The 15,235-nt window shown below is 44.6% G+C and overlaps 1 protein-coding gene across 3 annotated transcripts in view; it reads right to left on the bottom strand.

Annotated features, from left to right (window-relative positions):
- Positions 1-15,235, bottom strand: part of CDYL (chromodomain Y like) — a 174,652-nt gene that overhangs the window by 48,795 nt on the left and 110,622 nt on the right. For all 3 annotated transcript variants that reach the window (XM_050789245.1, XM_050789243.1, XM_050789246.1), the window contains exon 2: positions 13,449-14,115. In XM_050789245.1, the coding sequence (XP_050645202.1) occupies positions 13,449-14,115 (667 nt within the window). The remainder of the gene's footprint in view (positions 1-13,448; positions 14,116-15,235) is intronic.

Here is a 15,235-nt window from a genome sequence, read left to right as displayed (position 1 = left end):
CTTTCCCTTTGAAGTCCATAATAAAAGAAATCAGAAGCAACCGACACACTCTGTATGCAATGTCATGCCTTCCAAGGCCGGTCCGGGCTGTGTGGTCCTCCTCTTTTTCTCCTGTGGCCTTCACACTTGTACTGTCATGAGGCAGACACAAAGAGGCAGCCGCACGCACAGAGAATGCTCAGGAGCATTAATTGCTGGCAATCCAGCAATTAAACAGCATGATCTTCTGCACTCACCTAGCTGATAACGCTCACGTTATACTTTCATGGATTCCTACAAAATTCTTACGTTACTTCAAACAGCTACCAAACTTTGCTGAAAGTGTCATGCAAGAAAATGCTACAATTACAATGTGAACATGGAATACGTAATTTAAAACTACATTAGCAAGATGAAAAATAATCTCCGTCCCGTTTTCCATTCAATAAAAGTCATATCACCCGACCATGGGAGAGGCAGAGTTTCTCTTACCAGATAAAATGTACAACCCTCTCACCATTACCAACGTAGTAATTAAAGCTGTAGACACTCCTCCTTACAGACCATGTCATCTTACTATTTGATTTTACAATTTTACTAGGAGGAAGTTACTTCTTCCAAGGCTTAAATCACTGTAGAAACAATTCCCACAACAATTACTGTTGACAGTAGAGAGGCCCTATGATACGAAATTACTCAATTGGTGGAATGTATGGTTATGTGGGTGAGGGATCCCCTAAAAGTCCTGACTTGATCGCTATGCAATCTATGCATGTTACAAATGTGCACTTGTACCCCATACACTTATATAAATAAAAAATAATAAATATAATAAAGGGGAAGGCCAGGCGTGGTGGCTCACGCCTGTAATCCCAGTACTTTGGGAGGCCGAGGCGGGCGGATCACAAGGTCAGGAGAACGAGACCATCCTGGCTAAAGATGGTGAAACCCAGTCTCTAATAAAAAATACAAAAAATTAGCCGGGCATGCTTGCGGGCGCCTGTATTCCCAGCTACTTGGGAGGCTGAGGAAGGAGAATGGTGTGAACCCGGGAACCAGAGCTTGCAGTGAGCCGAGATTGCGCCACTGCACTCCAGCCTGGGCGACAGAGCAAGACTCCGTTTCAAAAAAAAATTACAAAATAAAAAATAAAAATAAATAAAATAAAAAGGGGGAACAAATAAAACTAAAACAATGAAAAAGAAGAGGTCCTATGAAAATGGAGGCAAAGACTTGACACAAGAGGCGTGTGGCATGCAGAAAACCAGTGCTGTGGGCAGGTGGCTCCCAGCCAGCAAACGTGGCCCGTTGGCTCTGATCCAGGCCGAGTCAGTGGCTTCACTGGTGTAATTCTCAAACATGAATTTTATGACTGACTTCCCCTTTCATTACTTCAAACTCAGCAGTCCATCCCCTCCCACTGACTGCTTCTAAACATTCCCTCACTGCAACTGTGAAATTAAGCATGCCACATCAGAAAAGGCGCTGAAATGTGGCCTGCCTTTGTCACAGAATACATTTCTCACAATCAGCTGAGCAGCTGAGGAGACAGTTCAGGTCTGTCTTGTGGGAGAAGAGGCAGGCACCCACAGGCACATCAAGTCTGAAGGCTCAGGTCAACCCCGATAAGTTGGTTGACAGAGTGTCAAAGACAAATGAACACAGTCCTTTAGACCAACGAGAATTCCTGAGTGGGTTTAACATTCCTATTCAGTCTGGAGAGGGTTGAAGAGAACAGCCAGCCATGTGCAAACTCACTCGAGTCAGCATCCTAGTCGTGTAAACCCAGGTTCAGTAAGACGGACACACAGTCACTGTGACAGCCATGCTACTACTGGGCTGGCTTCATTTATCCAACGTGGACTTCTCTGACTTCAGTAGTGCAGATCACGCTGGGGGTAGATAGAGCACTGGGGTGTCTGGGGCAGTGGTCACCTTCCTAATGCTGTCTCTGAGATCAGCAGCTCACATAGAGACGGCCGATCACACAGGCACCGCAGAGGTCTGCTAGTGATTGAACGTCTCCATTTCAGGGCACGGACTCTGTGACAATCATTTCTCAGCTGAAGGTGGGGTGGGGATGAGGGGGACACAGTGCACACTGTAGTCTAAGTAGCTAACGTGGGTCCTCAGTACAGCGTGCAGCTGTACGATGAGGCCCAAAGCCATTTCCAGCTTTTCTCCTGGAAACACACTCCTCCTCCTTGCTGCACAGACATAAATAAGAACTTAAACTGCAGACAGAAATTAGAGATGACTATGACTGAGGTAACTGGGCTGAAAGTGTATTTGAGAACCTAGTACGTTCCCATTAAAAAAGTTTTTTAAGCAAAAACAAGTCTTAAATAATAAAGTAGGGAGGACAGACCAGATGTTATCATAAATAAACCTGATTGTAAAATGTCATCTTCCCAAAAGCAGGGCAGGGAGGGGCGCGGTGAATGGAAGAATTGAGCATCAAATCCACTTGCTTGGAAGAGCAAATACATCGTCCAGAAAATAACCTGGAGTAACAAATACTTTGGAGGTAAGATTTAAAATATTTTCTTAATATTTCCTATTAAGAATGCCTTGGCAGATGCCATTTATGATCCCAGACTGAGAGCCAATTACATCAGGTCCGTATCACTGGAGGAGATGGGTATTCCCTATATCGGGGTAATTACTTTTTAAATAGAGACAGTTTATCCCATTCGGTGTCATCACTCCATGAGAAGCAGGGCTGTACAAGGATCAGTTTATTATAATCTCCTTAACGATCGTCTGGCATCTGCTCTTGCCTTAGGGAACGCTGCCCACAACCGCAGGGCTGAACTTTCAACACTGCGAGGGGCCCGGCCTCTGGTCTGCAGACAGCGTGGCATGGCTCTGTCAACCACAATGCTTTTCAGACGGACCCTATCATCAGAAACGAGGGCTCTTTCTTGAACGTCCATTCTGTCAGGCTCTGAGCTCCTGGAAGTCAGGGGCTCTACGCTGTCAAGTCCGGTCCCACCTGCCTGCCGTGTGGTACGTGTTTATCACACATATGAAGCGGCACAGAGCTTCCAGAAACTCTCCCAGGCAGAGGGCTGATGGGTGTATGGCATGGGACACAGAATGAATCTGAAACTAAAAGCAAGCTTTAAAAGGATACCTCAAAACCTGAGGAAAATCTGTTTCAGGAACTCAGAAGCCACGAAGATACTTAGGAGCCAGTAACTGTGTGGACACCAAGTAATATGAATCGAGTACAGCAGACTCCAGCTGCAGGGGCCAGGCACCCAAAGCGGGAGAGGCGAGGTGTGCGTTGTGTGGTTAGGTGGCGGGTTCTTTTATCATTTCACTTGTTGTTGAAGTTGAATGAATCCTTTAAGTAGATTTTGCTCAGATAAAACAATATAATTTTCAATAAAATGCTAATTATCCAAAGACATTTAAGATGAACCATCAAAGAAGAAAATGCTTTCATCCACTCCACAGTTTAGTGGCCGCCTACCATGTGGCAGGTAGTAGAAAAACTAGGACGAAATGTCTTGGTTCTCACTGTTAAGAAGTTCCCTTGAGCACTGGGATGCAGCTGTGAAGAGGAATGTATTAACCTCACTTAAAAGGACATGTGCACGTACAGCAGGGACACGGCGCAGGGGCACAGGTGTGCTGACTCTTCCAATTTGGAGGAGGTCCCCGAAGTGCTTAGGGCAGCAGGAGTGTAGGGGTGCCTCTTGGTGCCTTGGTAATCTGTCCCGACTACCCTGACAAACCACTTCTTTTTACTCTTCTTTTTAAAAGACAAACACTGATAATGGAAGCAGAAGTGATAAAAATTCCTCCAACAACTCACTCATGCACGTGCAAATGTTAATTAAGCCCCTAATGTGTGTAAACAACTGGACTAGGCAATGTAGGACATTCTTAACACCATTAAAATACCTGCGCAACATTTTCCATGTTGCCGTTTAAAGTTTAAGTGAATTTGTCCATCTACTCTGGATCTTGCCCTGGATATTTTTAAAAATCCGATTTTATTTTTTCAGAGTCTTCTAGGGAATTGGCTCCCATCCATCCAATCTAAGTACACAAGCCACTTCAGTTAAGCCTTCTCCACCCGAGGCAAACGGCCTCTGAGAACTGGACTCCCTGGCACCTGCCTTCAAGGGGATCCTCATAAATAGTCCGTCTGTGTGATTAATGTGACTGACGTGAAAAAGGTGTGTTATCAAATTAGAAAGGAGATAAATGCAGTGCCTAGCCCCCCCAAAATAGGACTAGAAAAGGAGGAAGAACACCTATTCAAAAAGACAAAGTGCAGAACTGGGCACAGCTCAGTCTCCTGGCGAGCAGCATCTTGGGCACAGCTGTATTGGGAGGATGACTGTGTATTGTTTCAGAGGACCACCCAAATGCTGGAACATGACATTAATTCCAAGTATGATTGCCCAGGCCTGCTCAGTACATACTGCCTTTTTTTTTTGAGACGGAGTTTCACTCTTTCTGCCTAGACTGGAGTGCAATGGCGCGATCTTGGCTCACCGCAACCTCTGCCTCTCAAGTTCAAGCGATTCTCCTGCCTCAGCCTCCCGAGTAGCTGGGTTTATAGGCACGCGCCACCACACCTGGCTAATCGTGTGTGTGTGTGTGTGTTTTTTTTTTTTTTTTAGTAGAGACAGGTTTTTCCATGTTGGTTAGGTTGGTCTCGAACTCCTAACTTCAGATGATCTGTTCACTTTGGGCTCCCAAAGTGCTGGGATTACAGGTGTGAGCCACTGTGCCCGGCCCCTAATGCCATTTCTATTGTTATTAGCCCTGGCTTTCCCTTGGGGTATCCTCTCACTCCCTTTCTTCTAGGTTACAGAGTTTAGATGAAGTTGACCTCACCCCTTGAAACTTAGGAGGAAGAGAAGCCCCTTTTCTGTCTGGTCAGCTGAGAGGTCAGGGTGGCAACCCAGAGCTGCGGGGGCACCTTGCTTCCATGCGGGAAGGACTGGCCTGACTGAAGCAAGTGGAGGCTGGGGGTGGAATGGGGGTACGAGAATGATGGTAACTTCAGGCCACAGATCCAGCTGTGCCTGGATTTCGGTTCCACGAGCCAACAGATGGCATTTCATTTGCTTGTATGTTTAAGCCACTGTGGTTCAGTTTCACTCACTTGAGACAGAAGCCAAAGTCTTGAGTAATATTGTGTACTTAATAAAATCAATTACACTTATAAAAAACTCACTTGTCATCAGTGTGACACAGTACAAAGAACTAAATGGAAGTCAGGAGTAGGTTCTAACGTGGAGTCTACTTTCCTGCCAATTCTGCTAGTGACTTTGATCAAATCACTCTTTCACAAGCGGCCTCTTCTGTAAAACAAGGATTCTCTGAAAGAGGAAGATGAATGTTGGAGGAACTTAAGACAGAACAAAGGCACCAGAATAGCAGGCTCAGAAGAGGCTAAAGGCCTGTACCCTTTGTATATATAACTGCTCTCAACTTTAAGGTACAGCATGCCATTGGAGGAATATTCCAGAAGGCCAGTACCTGGCTGCAGCAAAAACAATGCTAACGGGAATACAGGAGACAAGGGGGATTTGTAACAGGGCTCAATTCCTAGTAGCACATGCAGCAACAAGAGCAAATTTAATCTGAAAATGTGATTTTCCCCCCTTTGTCCTTGTATCAGTTAAAGTTCGAAAGGAGCAAGAACTGTAGTTAGAAATATTCCTTTTACGTCATCTGACCTAAGAAATCTAAATTTCTTTTAAATTGTACATCATGTAAGTCCAAAGTAATCAAATACACTTAGGTATATTCAAATTGAACAGGAACCATAAAATTAATGCAAATCATTTAGAGGTTTTCTATTCCCTTAAGGCAGGGTCTAGATGGTCCTATCTCACCCCATGAGTGGGGTAGGGAGGACCGTGAATCGTGGACCTCTTTTTAGGCACTCCCTTTAGAAGCATGAACACCACAGCTCAAACATGCAGAGAAGATCAGTGTAGTACCTGGGCAAGGACAGGTACATTCATGAAATGGTCACATTTTGGAAGTTAAACCACCCAAAAGAAAAACAGGCAAGATATATATGTATGTATATGGAATTAACAGAAAAATGAATGCGAACAGTCAATTAACCTGCAAAAACAGTTTTCCTTTTTTAAAATTAAAACAATGTGATAGCATTTTCTCATCTGCCAGACGCTGAAAAGGAGATTAAAATGCTGGTTAAGAATGGGCAAATATGTACTCACAATCGTTTCAGCTTTTTTAGAGAGCAATTTGGCAACATCTATTAAAATCTTAAATCAATTACAGCCCTTGTGTTTTATCATTTACAACAGCAATTTGCCAACTAACTCAAATAGTATAAAATGTACCCTCAAATAGGAAAAAATATATATGCATATGTATATGCGTGTATAAATATATACTTATATGGGGGAGAAAAAAGGAGGAAAGTAAATGAGGCAAAATGTAAACAAGTGGTGAATCTGGGTAAGGGATACTATATGGGTATTTCTTGTACTGGTCTTGCAACTTCTAAGTTTGAAATCCTGTTTATATAAAGTTTAAAACATAAAAAGAATTTGAATCTTAAAATAGAAAGTTCTCCAAGACATGATGTTAAATAAAAAGAGCAAATGCTAAGAACAAATTATGTAGTATGATCTCATATAAAAGAGTATAAATTCATAGAACAAGATAGAAATGACACACATCAAACTACTGATGTTCTCTGGGGAATCCAGTACTCAGAGGGGGCAGGTAATAGTGAACTCTTATATTTTGCTCAAAGTACTACTAAATTACTTGTGCAAAAATGTATGTCATTTATATATTCTTTTTAGAACAGGATGTGTGTGAACATTTCTGGAGCTGTGACATCAATAAACTTCATTTGCAGGGAAAAAAACTCTCTAAGTCTGCAGCAGGGATTCTCAGAGTGAGAAGGAAAACACTCCCTGAGAAACCCTGGTTCCCTATCCAGAGTGAGGGGGTCACTGGACTCCACACAGCTCACACTCGACTCTTTCCCTCAGGACGTGACTGTTAAAGAGCTGGCAGGGTTCATTCCCTAAACTTCTGATGGGAATCAGAACATGCAATTCCAAATATGCCACTTTTGAACAGGATTATTTTGAGCTAAAGGCAACTGAGAAGCAGAATGAACTCTCTGCCCTCCCCATTTCTGCCTAAAAGGGCTTAAATTCCTATCTCTAAAGGTATTCCCACTTTCCTGTACCAGGAAAAGGAAAACAACTCATTACCAGAGAGATGAAACTGGGCCAAGACTGCATCAGCAGACCTTACTAAAACAGCCTTTGTCTTCCATTAGTTTCCCTGTATATCTACCTCCCTACATTTTACCACCTGCAAGAAGCCTAGAAACCCCACTTTCTTTTGTCTAGGAACTTCTCCACAATTTATCATCCTTTGTTAAAATGGTATATAAGCTCTCAAGCCTAACCACTTCTTTGGGGTTTCCTCTTTTGTGTGGAGACCCGTTGGGCACAGAAAATTTAAAACACTAATTAAATGTATATGCCCTTTTCTCCTGTTAGTATGTCTTTTGCCACTATAATTCACAGGCCCCAGCCACAAACCTAAGAGGATAGAGGGAACACTCTCCTTCCTCCTACACTTTTTTGGCTGGCTGAACTTGTTATATTTAATTCATATTTTACATAAAACAGGAGGTGATTACAAAAGGGGAGCTGATGCTTCAAGGAAAACTACATTGAATGATTTGGAAAGGCTCTAGACTAAAAACTACTGTCAAAACTAGGTGTGAGAAAATGAGAAAAATCAAAAAGGCTAGGACTGTACTCAGATTTATAAGTACACCTGCGTTTTGCTCTGCTTTGAAGAAATCCGAACTGGTGACAGTAAGTGGTACATTATGAGCATGCTTGTCACAAGAGAGGACTCCAAGCAATGACTCCATAACTCAAAAGGCCTTGGCTCTTCCAACAAGCGGCAAATGCAAGCACTCCCTTGGAAAGGGCCTTGGTTCAACATCAATGATTGGAAAATAATGCACATTTATAAAGTTTTAAAATAAAATCATTATGGTGCGCATGTTTTTAAAGATTCCTGGGAGTAAGCAGACTGGCTCCAGATGGACAAGAGCATCATCTCTAGGGGCTCTGTGCCTGAAACTCTGCACTAGAATTCTTAAGCACATGCAGGTTTGAGGACCCCTGTGCTCACTCTGAGGAACTGAGGAACCCACCTGCTGCTGGGCATCACATCATTCTGCCTGAGGATGCCTATTAAATGCTCAGAAAGGAGGGAGGCTGTGCATCTGCTTGTCTCAAAGGACTACTCCTCTCTCGTTTGATTTTTAGCTCTGGACCCTTTCCCTGTGTAAGTGGGTTTGCTCTTGAAAAGAATAAGCAAGATAACACATGTGGAAGCCTCTAGCATGGACCCACTATATAGGACATATCAATCATCTGTCGGGTTTCAAACTGCAATCTTTCTTGATCAACCTCTCAAACACACTTCTAATTTGCTGTAACTTGACTTCAAATGTCTTCTCTTTTCAAGTGGAGGTTTTCTGCTGTGGCTCCAGGGAATAGCTGCTACCTTTGGGAACTGGTCTGCTAACTTTTTGGTTTTTTTTTTTTTGAAACAGGGTCTTGCTCTGTGGAACGGGCTGGAGTGCAGTGGTGCCACCATAGCTCACTGGAGCCTTGAGTTACTGGGCTCAAGCAATCCTCCCACCTCAGCCTCTTAAGCAGTTGGGACTACAGGCAGCATGTAGTCACAATGCCTGGATAATTTTTTTTTAAAACACATTTTTAAAACCTACGAAAATATTTTTCATTTTTATAAAGATGGGGTCTTACTATGCTGCCCAGGTTGGTCTCGAACTCCTTGCCTCAAGCTATCCTCCAGCTTCAGCTTCCCAAAGTGCTGGGATTATAGGTGTGAGCCACTATACCTGGCCCGGTCTCCTGATTTCTTAACCTTCCCTGGGGTTAAGTTCTAATTTCTAAGATTAAATCAAAAAGGCCCTATAAAGCCCTGGGGTCTCTTTCTAGAGGGCAGCTGTGCCTCTTACACTTCCCTGATAATCACAGAGGAAAAGGAGACGGATCATCTATTCACGTTCTTACTGAGAGGAAACCACACTCCAGCTCCTCAGAAGCAGCCAGGTTTTCCTGAACACTTTCTCTCAGGAGCTTATTTGGTTGAAATGTTCATGAAATGCAACGTGTGCTAAGGTATTAATATTTCCTCAGTCATTTTCCTACTAGGTCTGTCGGCTTCAATATGAAGTCCAAAAGCCAACCCTATGTCACAACACTGATAAGGTTTATACCTATTTAAGTTTACTACTAGCATTTTCTGAAATTTCATACTTACGGAATGATGATGAATTACATGTTTGAATTCATGAAAGAGCAAAGTCATGATAATCCAAAGTCATGATAATTTTTTTTTTAAAAGCAATTACTTCTTTTGTAGGATTAATTCATTAGGGAATTAAAGGAGCAAGAAATCACCATTAACATGGATAGACAGAAAGAGGACAGCAAGCTGTACCACCTAAATTTTAGAATTTCTCACATTTCTGAGTGAAATAATATATTCATCATTTAAACCTTTGTGTCATACTTAAGATAATGAAAAAGCAAACACATATGTGGTTGTTCTATAAAAGTAAGTGAGTGTGTGTGAAAATACTCCAGAAACACTCCTTCTTTGAGTTCACAGATATTCAAGTATCTGTGGTTTTTGGTGGCAAAAATATCCCCTCGGCACACATGACCAGTGTTTTGCATAGGGGATGGTTCGTTCCCAATGACTCCACCAGTATCTACTTCAATTAGTTCTAGAAAAACAAATCCGTTTCCTTACGTAGCTCTAAAATTAATCTGGAAAGTAAAAGCAAACAACTGCTTAAAAAGCGTCTGAGTGTGGACCAACAGCCTAACAGAGCTTCAGCGTGGCTTCTCATTCAGGAAGCATGTGCCGGAGGGCGAACGAGGGCTTTCTGAAATGTCTGTGTTTCTGGCATTTCTCCCCTCCTGCTCTCCTTCCCTCCTCTCTGAGCCAGAGATCCAGGCCACAAATGACTCCTTACAACCCTTGTCTTCCACGCGCACCCATTCTACTGGAATCATCCCATCCACAAGTACTTGCAGAGCACCGACTACATGGCAGGTGCCATTCTGGGCACAGTTTGATTTAGTCTGGAAAAACAAAATGCTTTCTTGGAGCTTACGTTCTAGCAGAGAGTATAACAAAGCTCTTCCCTGCACAGGGACCAGGGCAGCGACAGCACCGACCCTCCCGAATCCGCAGGAGGTCCGCTGTCAGGGGTTCCACCAGCTTTGCAGTTGCTTTCCCTCCAGAAAGACCTCCTCCTCGTTAATCTGCAAGCCTGATTCAGATCAAGGCCACAGGGGATGTCATTCACCACTGTCCTAAAAATGGTCCCTAACGGCTTCTATTTTCCTCTAACTAGAGACTATATTCTCAGTAGTATACAGGGCTCAGGGCTGATCTGACCAGTGCCCAGGCAGAAGTGAGAGAGGGGTAGAGATCATAGCCTCGGAGAAAAATGATGGTGAGGGCTTTGGAAAAATACTGTCATTCCCACTCCAACCTCCCAACTCCACAGAACAAGGTAAAATAATTTAGATTCTATGCTTACACGTCCCTTTTGGTTTAACCAATGCCACACGTGTGGATGCTTTTTAGAAAGGAAGTCACTAAATCCTCATTTAAATGGAAGCTATTACCTTCCTTATATAAGAAATATAAAGGAATGAAGGTTTTTGCTGCCAATTGTTTCACATGTGGTGAAAGTGGAATGTGGATCTGGCGAGGGCTGCAGTTCATTTGGAAAGAACTCACACACGAGGGGGAACCAGCAAGACCGCACTGGAGGTGGTGACCACCCAAAACAGGACGTAACGACTACGGCTCTTAACCCTGTTGGCGCAAAGTTCTGAAAATCAAGGGTTCCCACAACAAAAAATGTACACACACACACACTCTCTCTCTCTCTCTATACACACACACACACACACACACACACACACATACACACACTACTTTTGTGGACAAAATAGGTGGCCCACAGATCTACAGCCTCCTAAGAGCTGAGATCAGGTATAGCCAAGTAGGTCAGATGCAGTGGCTCATGCCTGTAATCCAGCATTTTGAGAGGCCGAGGCAGGTGGATCACTTGAGGCCAGGAGTTTGAGACCAGTCTGGCCAACATGGTGAAACCCGTCTCGACTAAAAATACAAAAATTAGCCAGGATTGGTGGTGGAAGTAAATGAATGCATAGCTCCATTCATTCATAGTAATGGATGGTTAGCTGTGTTCCAATAAAACTTTATGTATGAACACAGAAATCTTAATTTCTTATATTTTCACGTTAGTAAATATTCCTCTTGATTTTTTTTTCAAACATTAGGAAATGTAAAATCCATTCTGAGCCTTCAGGCCATACAAAACCAGGAGCAGGGCAGGGCCAAGCCCACGGGCTATACATCGTCAATCCTTTTTGGCAGCACTACAGTCCAGGACCGTGCCTGGCCCCTAAGTTATCAATGAAGACGGAGGTGCTTATCTGTCCAGGAGGCAACAAGCAATGCTGGGAAGAACGTCAGTGAGGCACGAAGGTACACGCTCTAGTTCCCCTTCGGGCTTCGGTTCTCTCCATGAGCATCACCTTCTCTCTGGACTCAACTTCCCTAACTTCAAAACAGAGCGTGCTATTAAGTGAGTCCCTTCTACCTCTGAACTTCACTGATTCCTCACACACAACTAAGTAAGAGAAAACTGTCCCCATGAGGTCAGCAACATAGGAAGTCAAACCTGCAAACAAGTTCACAAGCTCCAACGGAGCTCGAAAAGGCACCGTTTGGGTCAAGTGTGTATCTGAAAAACACTGGCAAGATGGCACCTTCCTGTCAAAGGGAAACCCCAGATTTCAGTTCATATTCCACTTCTTTGCTACACAAGGGCCTGGACCAAGGAGAAAGTCTGCTGAATGCACCACAGCAGGATGGTTAGAATGTCTTAGTGACCACGTCTCTAGAGGAAAGCAGCTCCCCAAACAAACCAACACCATTGTATTTTGTTTGCTATTATTCTACTGAGCTTGGGCTGGGGGAGACAAACACAGGTAAAGGGACAATTTTTTTTTTTAGGGGGGGAGACGGAGAATCACTCTGTCACCCTGGCTAGAGTGCAAAGGCACCATCTCAGCTTACTGCAACCTCTGCTTTCTGGGTTCAAGCAATTCTCGTGCCTCACCCTCCTGAGTAGCTGGGATTACAGGTGCACGCCACCACACCTGGCTAATTTTTGTATTTTTAGTAGAGACAGGTTTTCACCATGTTGGCCAGGCTGGTGTCTCGAACTCCTGACCTCAACCGATCTGCCCTCCTCGGCCTCCCAAAGTGTTGACACTACAGGCGTAAGCAATCCGCGCCCGGCTAAAGAGGCAATTTTAAGACTACAACTCAGAAAGGAGAGAGAGGAGAGGGCCAGGTGGTGGGGGGCCCCTGAGCAGATGGAGAAGACGGGACAACGTGCGGCCCTGGTGCTGACAGAGAGAGGGAGCCAGAGGGCAGGGGAGGGCCGGGTCGCAGACACACAGGGCACACCTGCTACTGAAGGCAATGGGGTGGAGGTACCAGTGGACACCACCCTCGTCCAAGAACGACTGAAAAGGGAGGGGAGCTGTCAGGAAGCAGGAAGCAGGAAGCCCTATTAGAAAGCTCCAGCAGGTGAGAAGTCATGAGGACTTGTAAGAGAAAACTGTGGCCAGCACAGCATGGCAAGTGAGGAGAAGGAAGCCACCTGTGTGAACTCCCAGTTGTGCTGTCCTGGGAGATGGACAGGTCACGGCACAACCAAGGCAGCTGCAGAACTCAGGAGCAGGGCTGGGTGTGAGAGTAAAACAGAGGACACCACCGGTGCCAGGCAGACTGGGCTCTGACAGGGGGAGCAATGGCACCTGCACTGCCGATCAAAACAGAGAAACGAGCCCGGCTCCCAAAGGTCCTAATGGGTTAGCAGTGCCCCCACTGAAAGGCATTCCTGGGTATTCAAACGGATGAGCAAAATAAGAACCAGCACTTCTATATCAACGCTGGCCACACTTAGAAGAAAACGCTAACACGAGACAAGACTCAGCACTTAAGAGGTGAAGAAAGGTATACAGCTTCAGAAACTTGCTGTAAGAACTTACTCCCCTAATAACCTAGTTAGAGGGAGATACTGTTTAAAGCAAGTCAGTGTGGTAGCACAGTCTGTGGATGGCGAATTACACAGAGACAACTAGTGCCGAATTAAGAGAAATACCAAAGGCTTCAAGCGAAGAAAGGAGAAGCTGGCAAAATCTCTGCAAGTCTCCAGCAGATGCTGCGAGAATCCCCGGACGCTCCATAGCTCGAGGCCTGATCTCTAGAGAAGGACCCACGCCCTCTGGGATCACCACGGAGCCGGAGGCAGCTCCCTAGACACTCACCTTTCCCGTTAACAGCTAAGCCTGTGGCCATGGCTGCAGTCACAGGGCCGGGCACCTGAGGCACTAGTGGATGTATCCTGGGCCTGCTCCCCATCCTGGCCCTCTCGGCACCGGGGCCCAATAAAGCTCCGACAGGCTTTTCTGCTGCCACTTCGGGTGCCACTGTGTCCTCCTGACCCTGCTCGATGGGGTCCAGTTTCTCGGGGCTCTCGCTCTGAAAGCCGTCCACTGCGGTCCTGCTCTTAATGGGGCTCTTAGGCACGAGGATCTTAATACCTGACTTCGCTAGGTCCATGTTCTTCCGGCTGGAGAGAGATGGAGCTGTGTTCTTCCTGAACTTCTGGCTGGCAGCAAACAGCTGGCTGTTTTTGGATTCGTGGTCTTTCCCAATCACGAGTGCCTTAGGAGAGGTCTTAGAAAAGTTGCTGTTAGTGGATCTGGAGATTTGTTTCCTAGCATTGTTGGGAGAGGTCCTGTTTGTTCTGGTCAACGTGCTCTCCTTCTGCTTCTCCGTGTGGCGTCTGTTGAAGTCGTGGATGTACTCCTCACAGTTCACGAGGTGCTGCTCCGGCTCCCAAGTGTCGTCCTCGCTGTCATAGCCTTTCCACCGAACCAAATACTCCGTCTTCCCTTTTTTATTTTTCCTTTTGTCAACAATCCTTTCAACCTGTTTATAAAAGGAAAAAAATAGTTTTTAAAAAATCAAAATTTGGGGTTAAAGTCCAAGTTTAATTAAGAAACATCAAAAATAGCAAAAACCACAAAAGATTATAAAAATGATCTCTTCTCCAACCCCAATAAAACAGTAATAGGCCATTTGGGGTGTAAGCAATTTCCCTGAAAGTCAGTCAAACAAGACACAACATTTTTATGCTGAGAACGTGTGGATATGCATTAGGTGACTTATGGTTCTTGTGACTGGAAGGGGCTCTCTGTTATTTCTGTGTTGAAGCCTGACCAGCGAGTTGGTTTCCATACTCATGGCTGGAGCAGCTCGAGGCATCTGCAGCTGTGCCTGGTAATCCCAGGGTACCAGCAGCAGACACCCAAGCAACAGCCTGGAGTGGTGACGGCAACGAGCTACCAGGGGCTGAGAACCTTCTGTGGTGTGACACTGCCATCAAAGAAACATATGATCTGTATCATTCAGAAGCACTCAATTAAAACTAAAAAGGTCAACAGAGAACATCACACTTGATTGTAACAAAACAGTCTAGAGTGATCGGATTATTATTTTCAAATCTTGGTTTTAATTAATTTTACACTAACATCTTTCAATGGAGGTGCTGTTAATCGTTGAAATGGATGACCAATACATTCTGGATCAAATTTGTCAATTCACACAACCCTGCCTTGTAAGCATGTTTTATGACTGTGACAAATTCTACTACCTTGACATCCGAAGTGCAAATGGAAGCGAGATCTTCCACAATTCACATGAACAGGAATTATCTGACATAGTGCCTCCATACGTTACTGGAGAAACGCCTAGAATCTGTTGTTACATTTCCAGGAGAAACACCTAGAATCTGCTGTTACATCTGCAGTTAATATAAAAGCATCAGCCTGCATCCTGGGGGCAGTATGTGACTCTCTATCTTGTGGGCAGAGGCCTACAGTCACGGAGTGGCTCTTTAATTAAGAATGCAAGGTCTGAGCCTATCAATTATTAAGAATATCAGTACATTTCTGGCAGTTAGAGGTAGGTCGGACTACACAATGGCATGCCTGGTTCTCTAACATCCCCAAATACTTGAGCCTAATGAGTAGAAGTGCAGATGATCGTA

Source organism: Macaca thibetana, chromosome 4 (genome assembly GCF_024542745.1).
Source record: "Macaca thibetana thibetana isolate TM-01 chromosome 4, ASM2454274v1, whole genome shotgun sequence".
In the NCBI taxonomy this organism is placed as follows: Eukaryota; Metazoa; Chordata; class Mammalia; order Primates; family Cercopithecidae; genus Macaca; species Macaca thibetana.
This window is presented reverse-complemented; position numbering and strand designations above follow the sequence as displayed.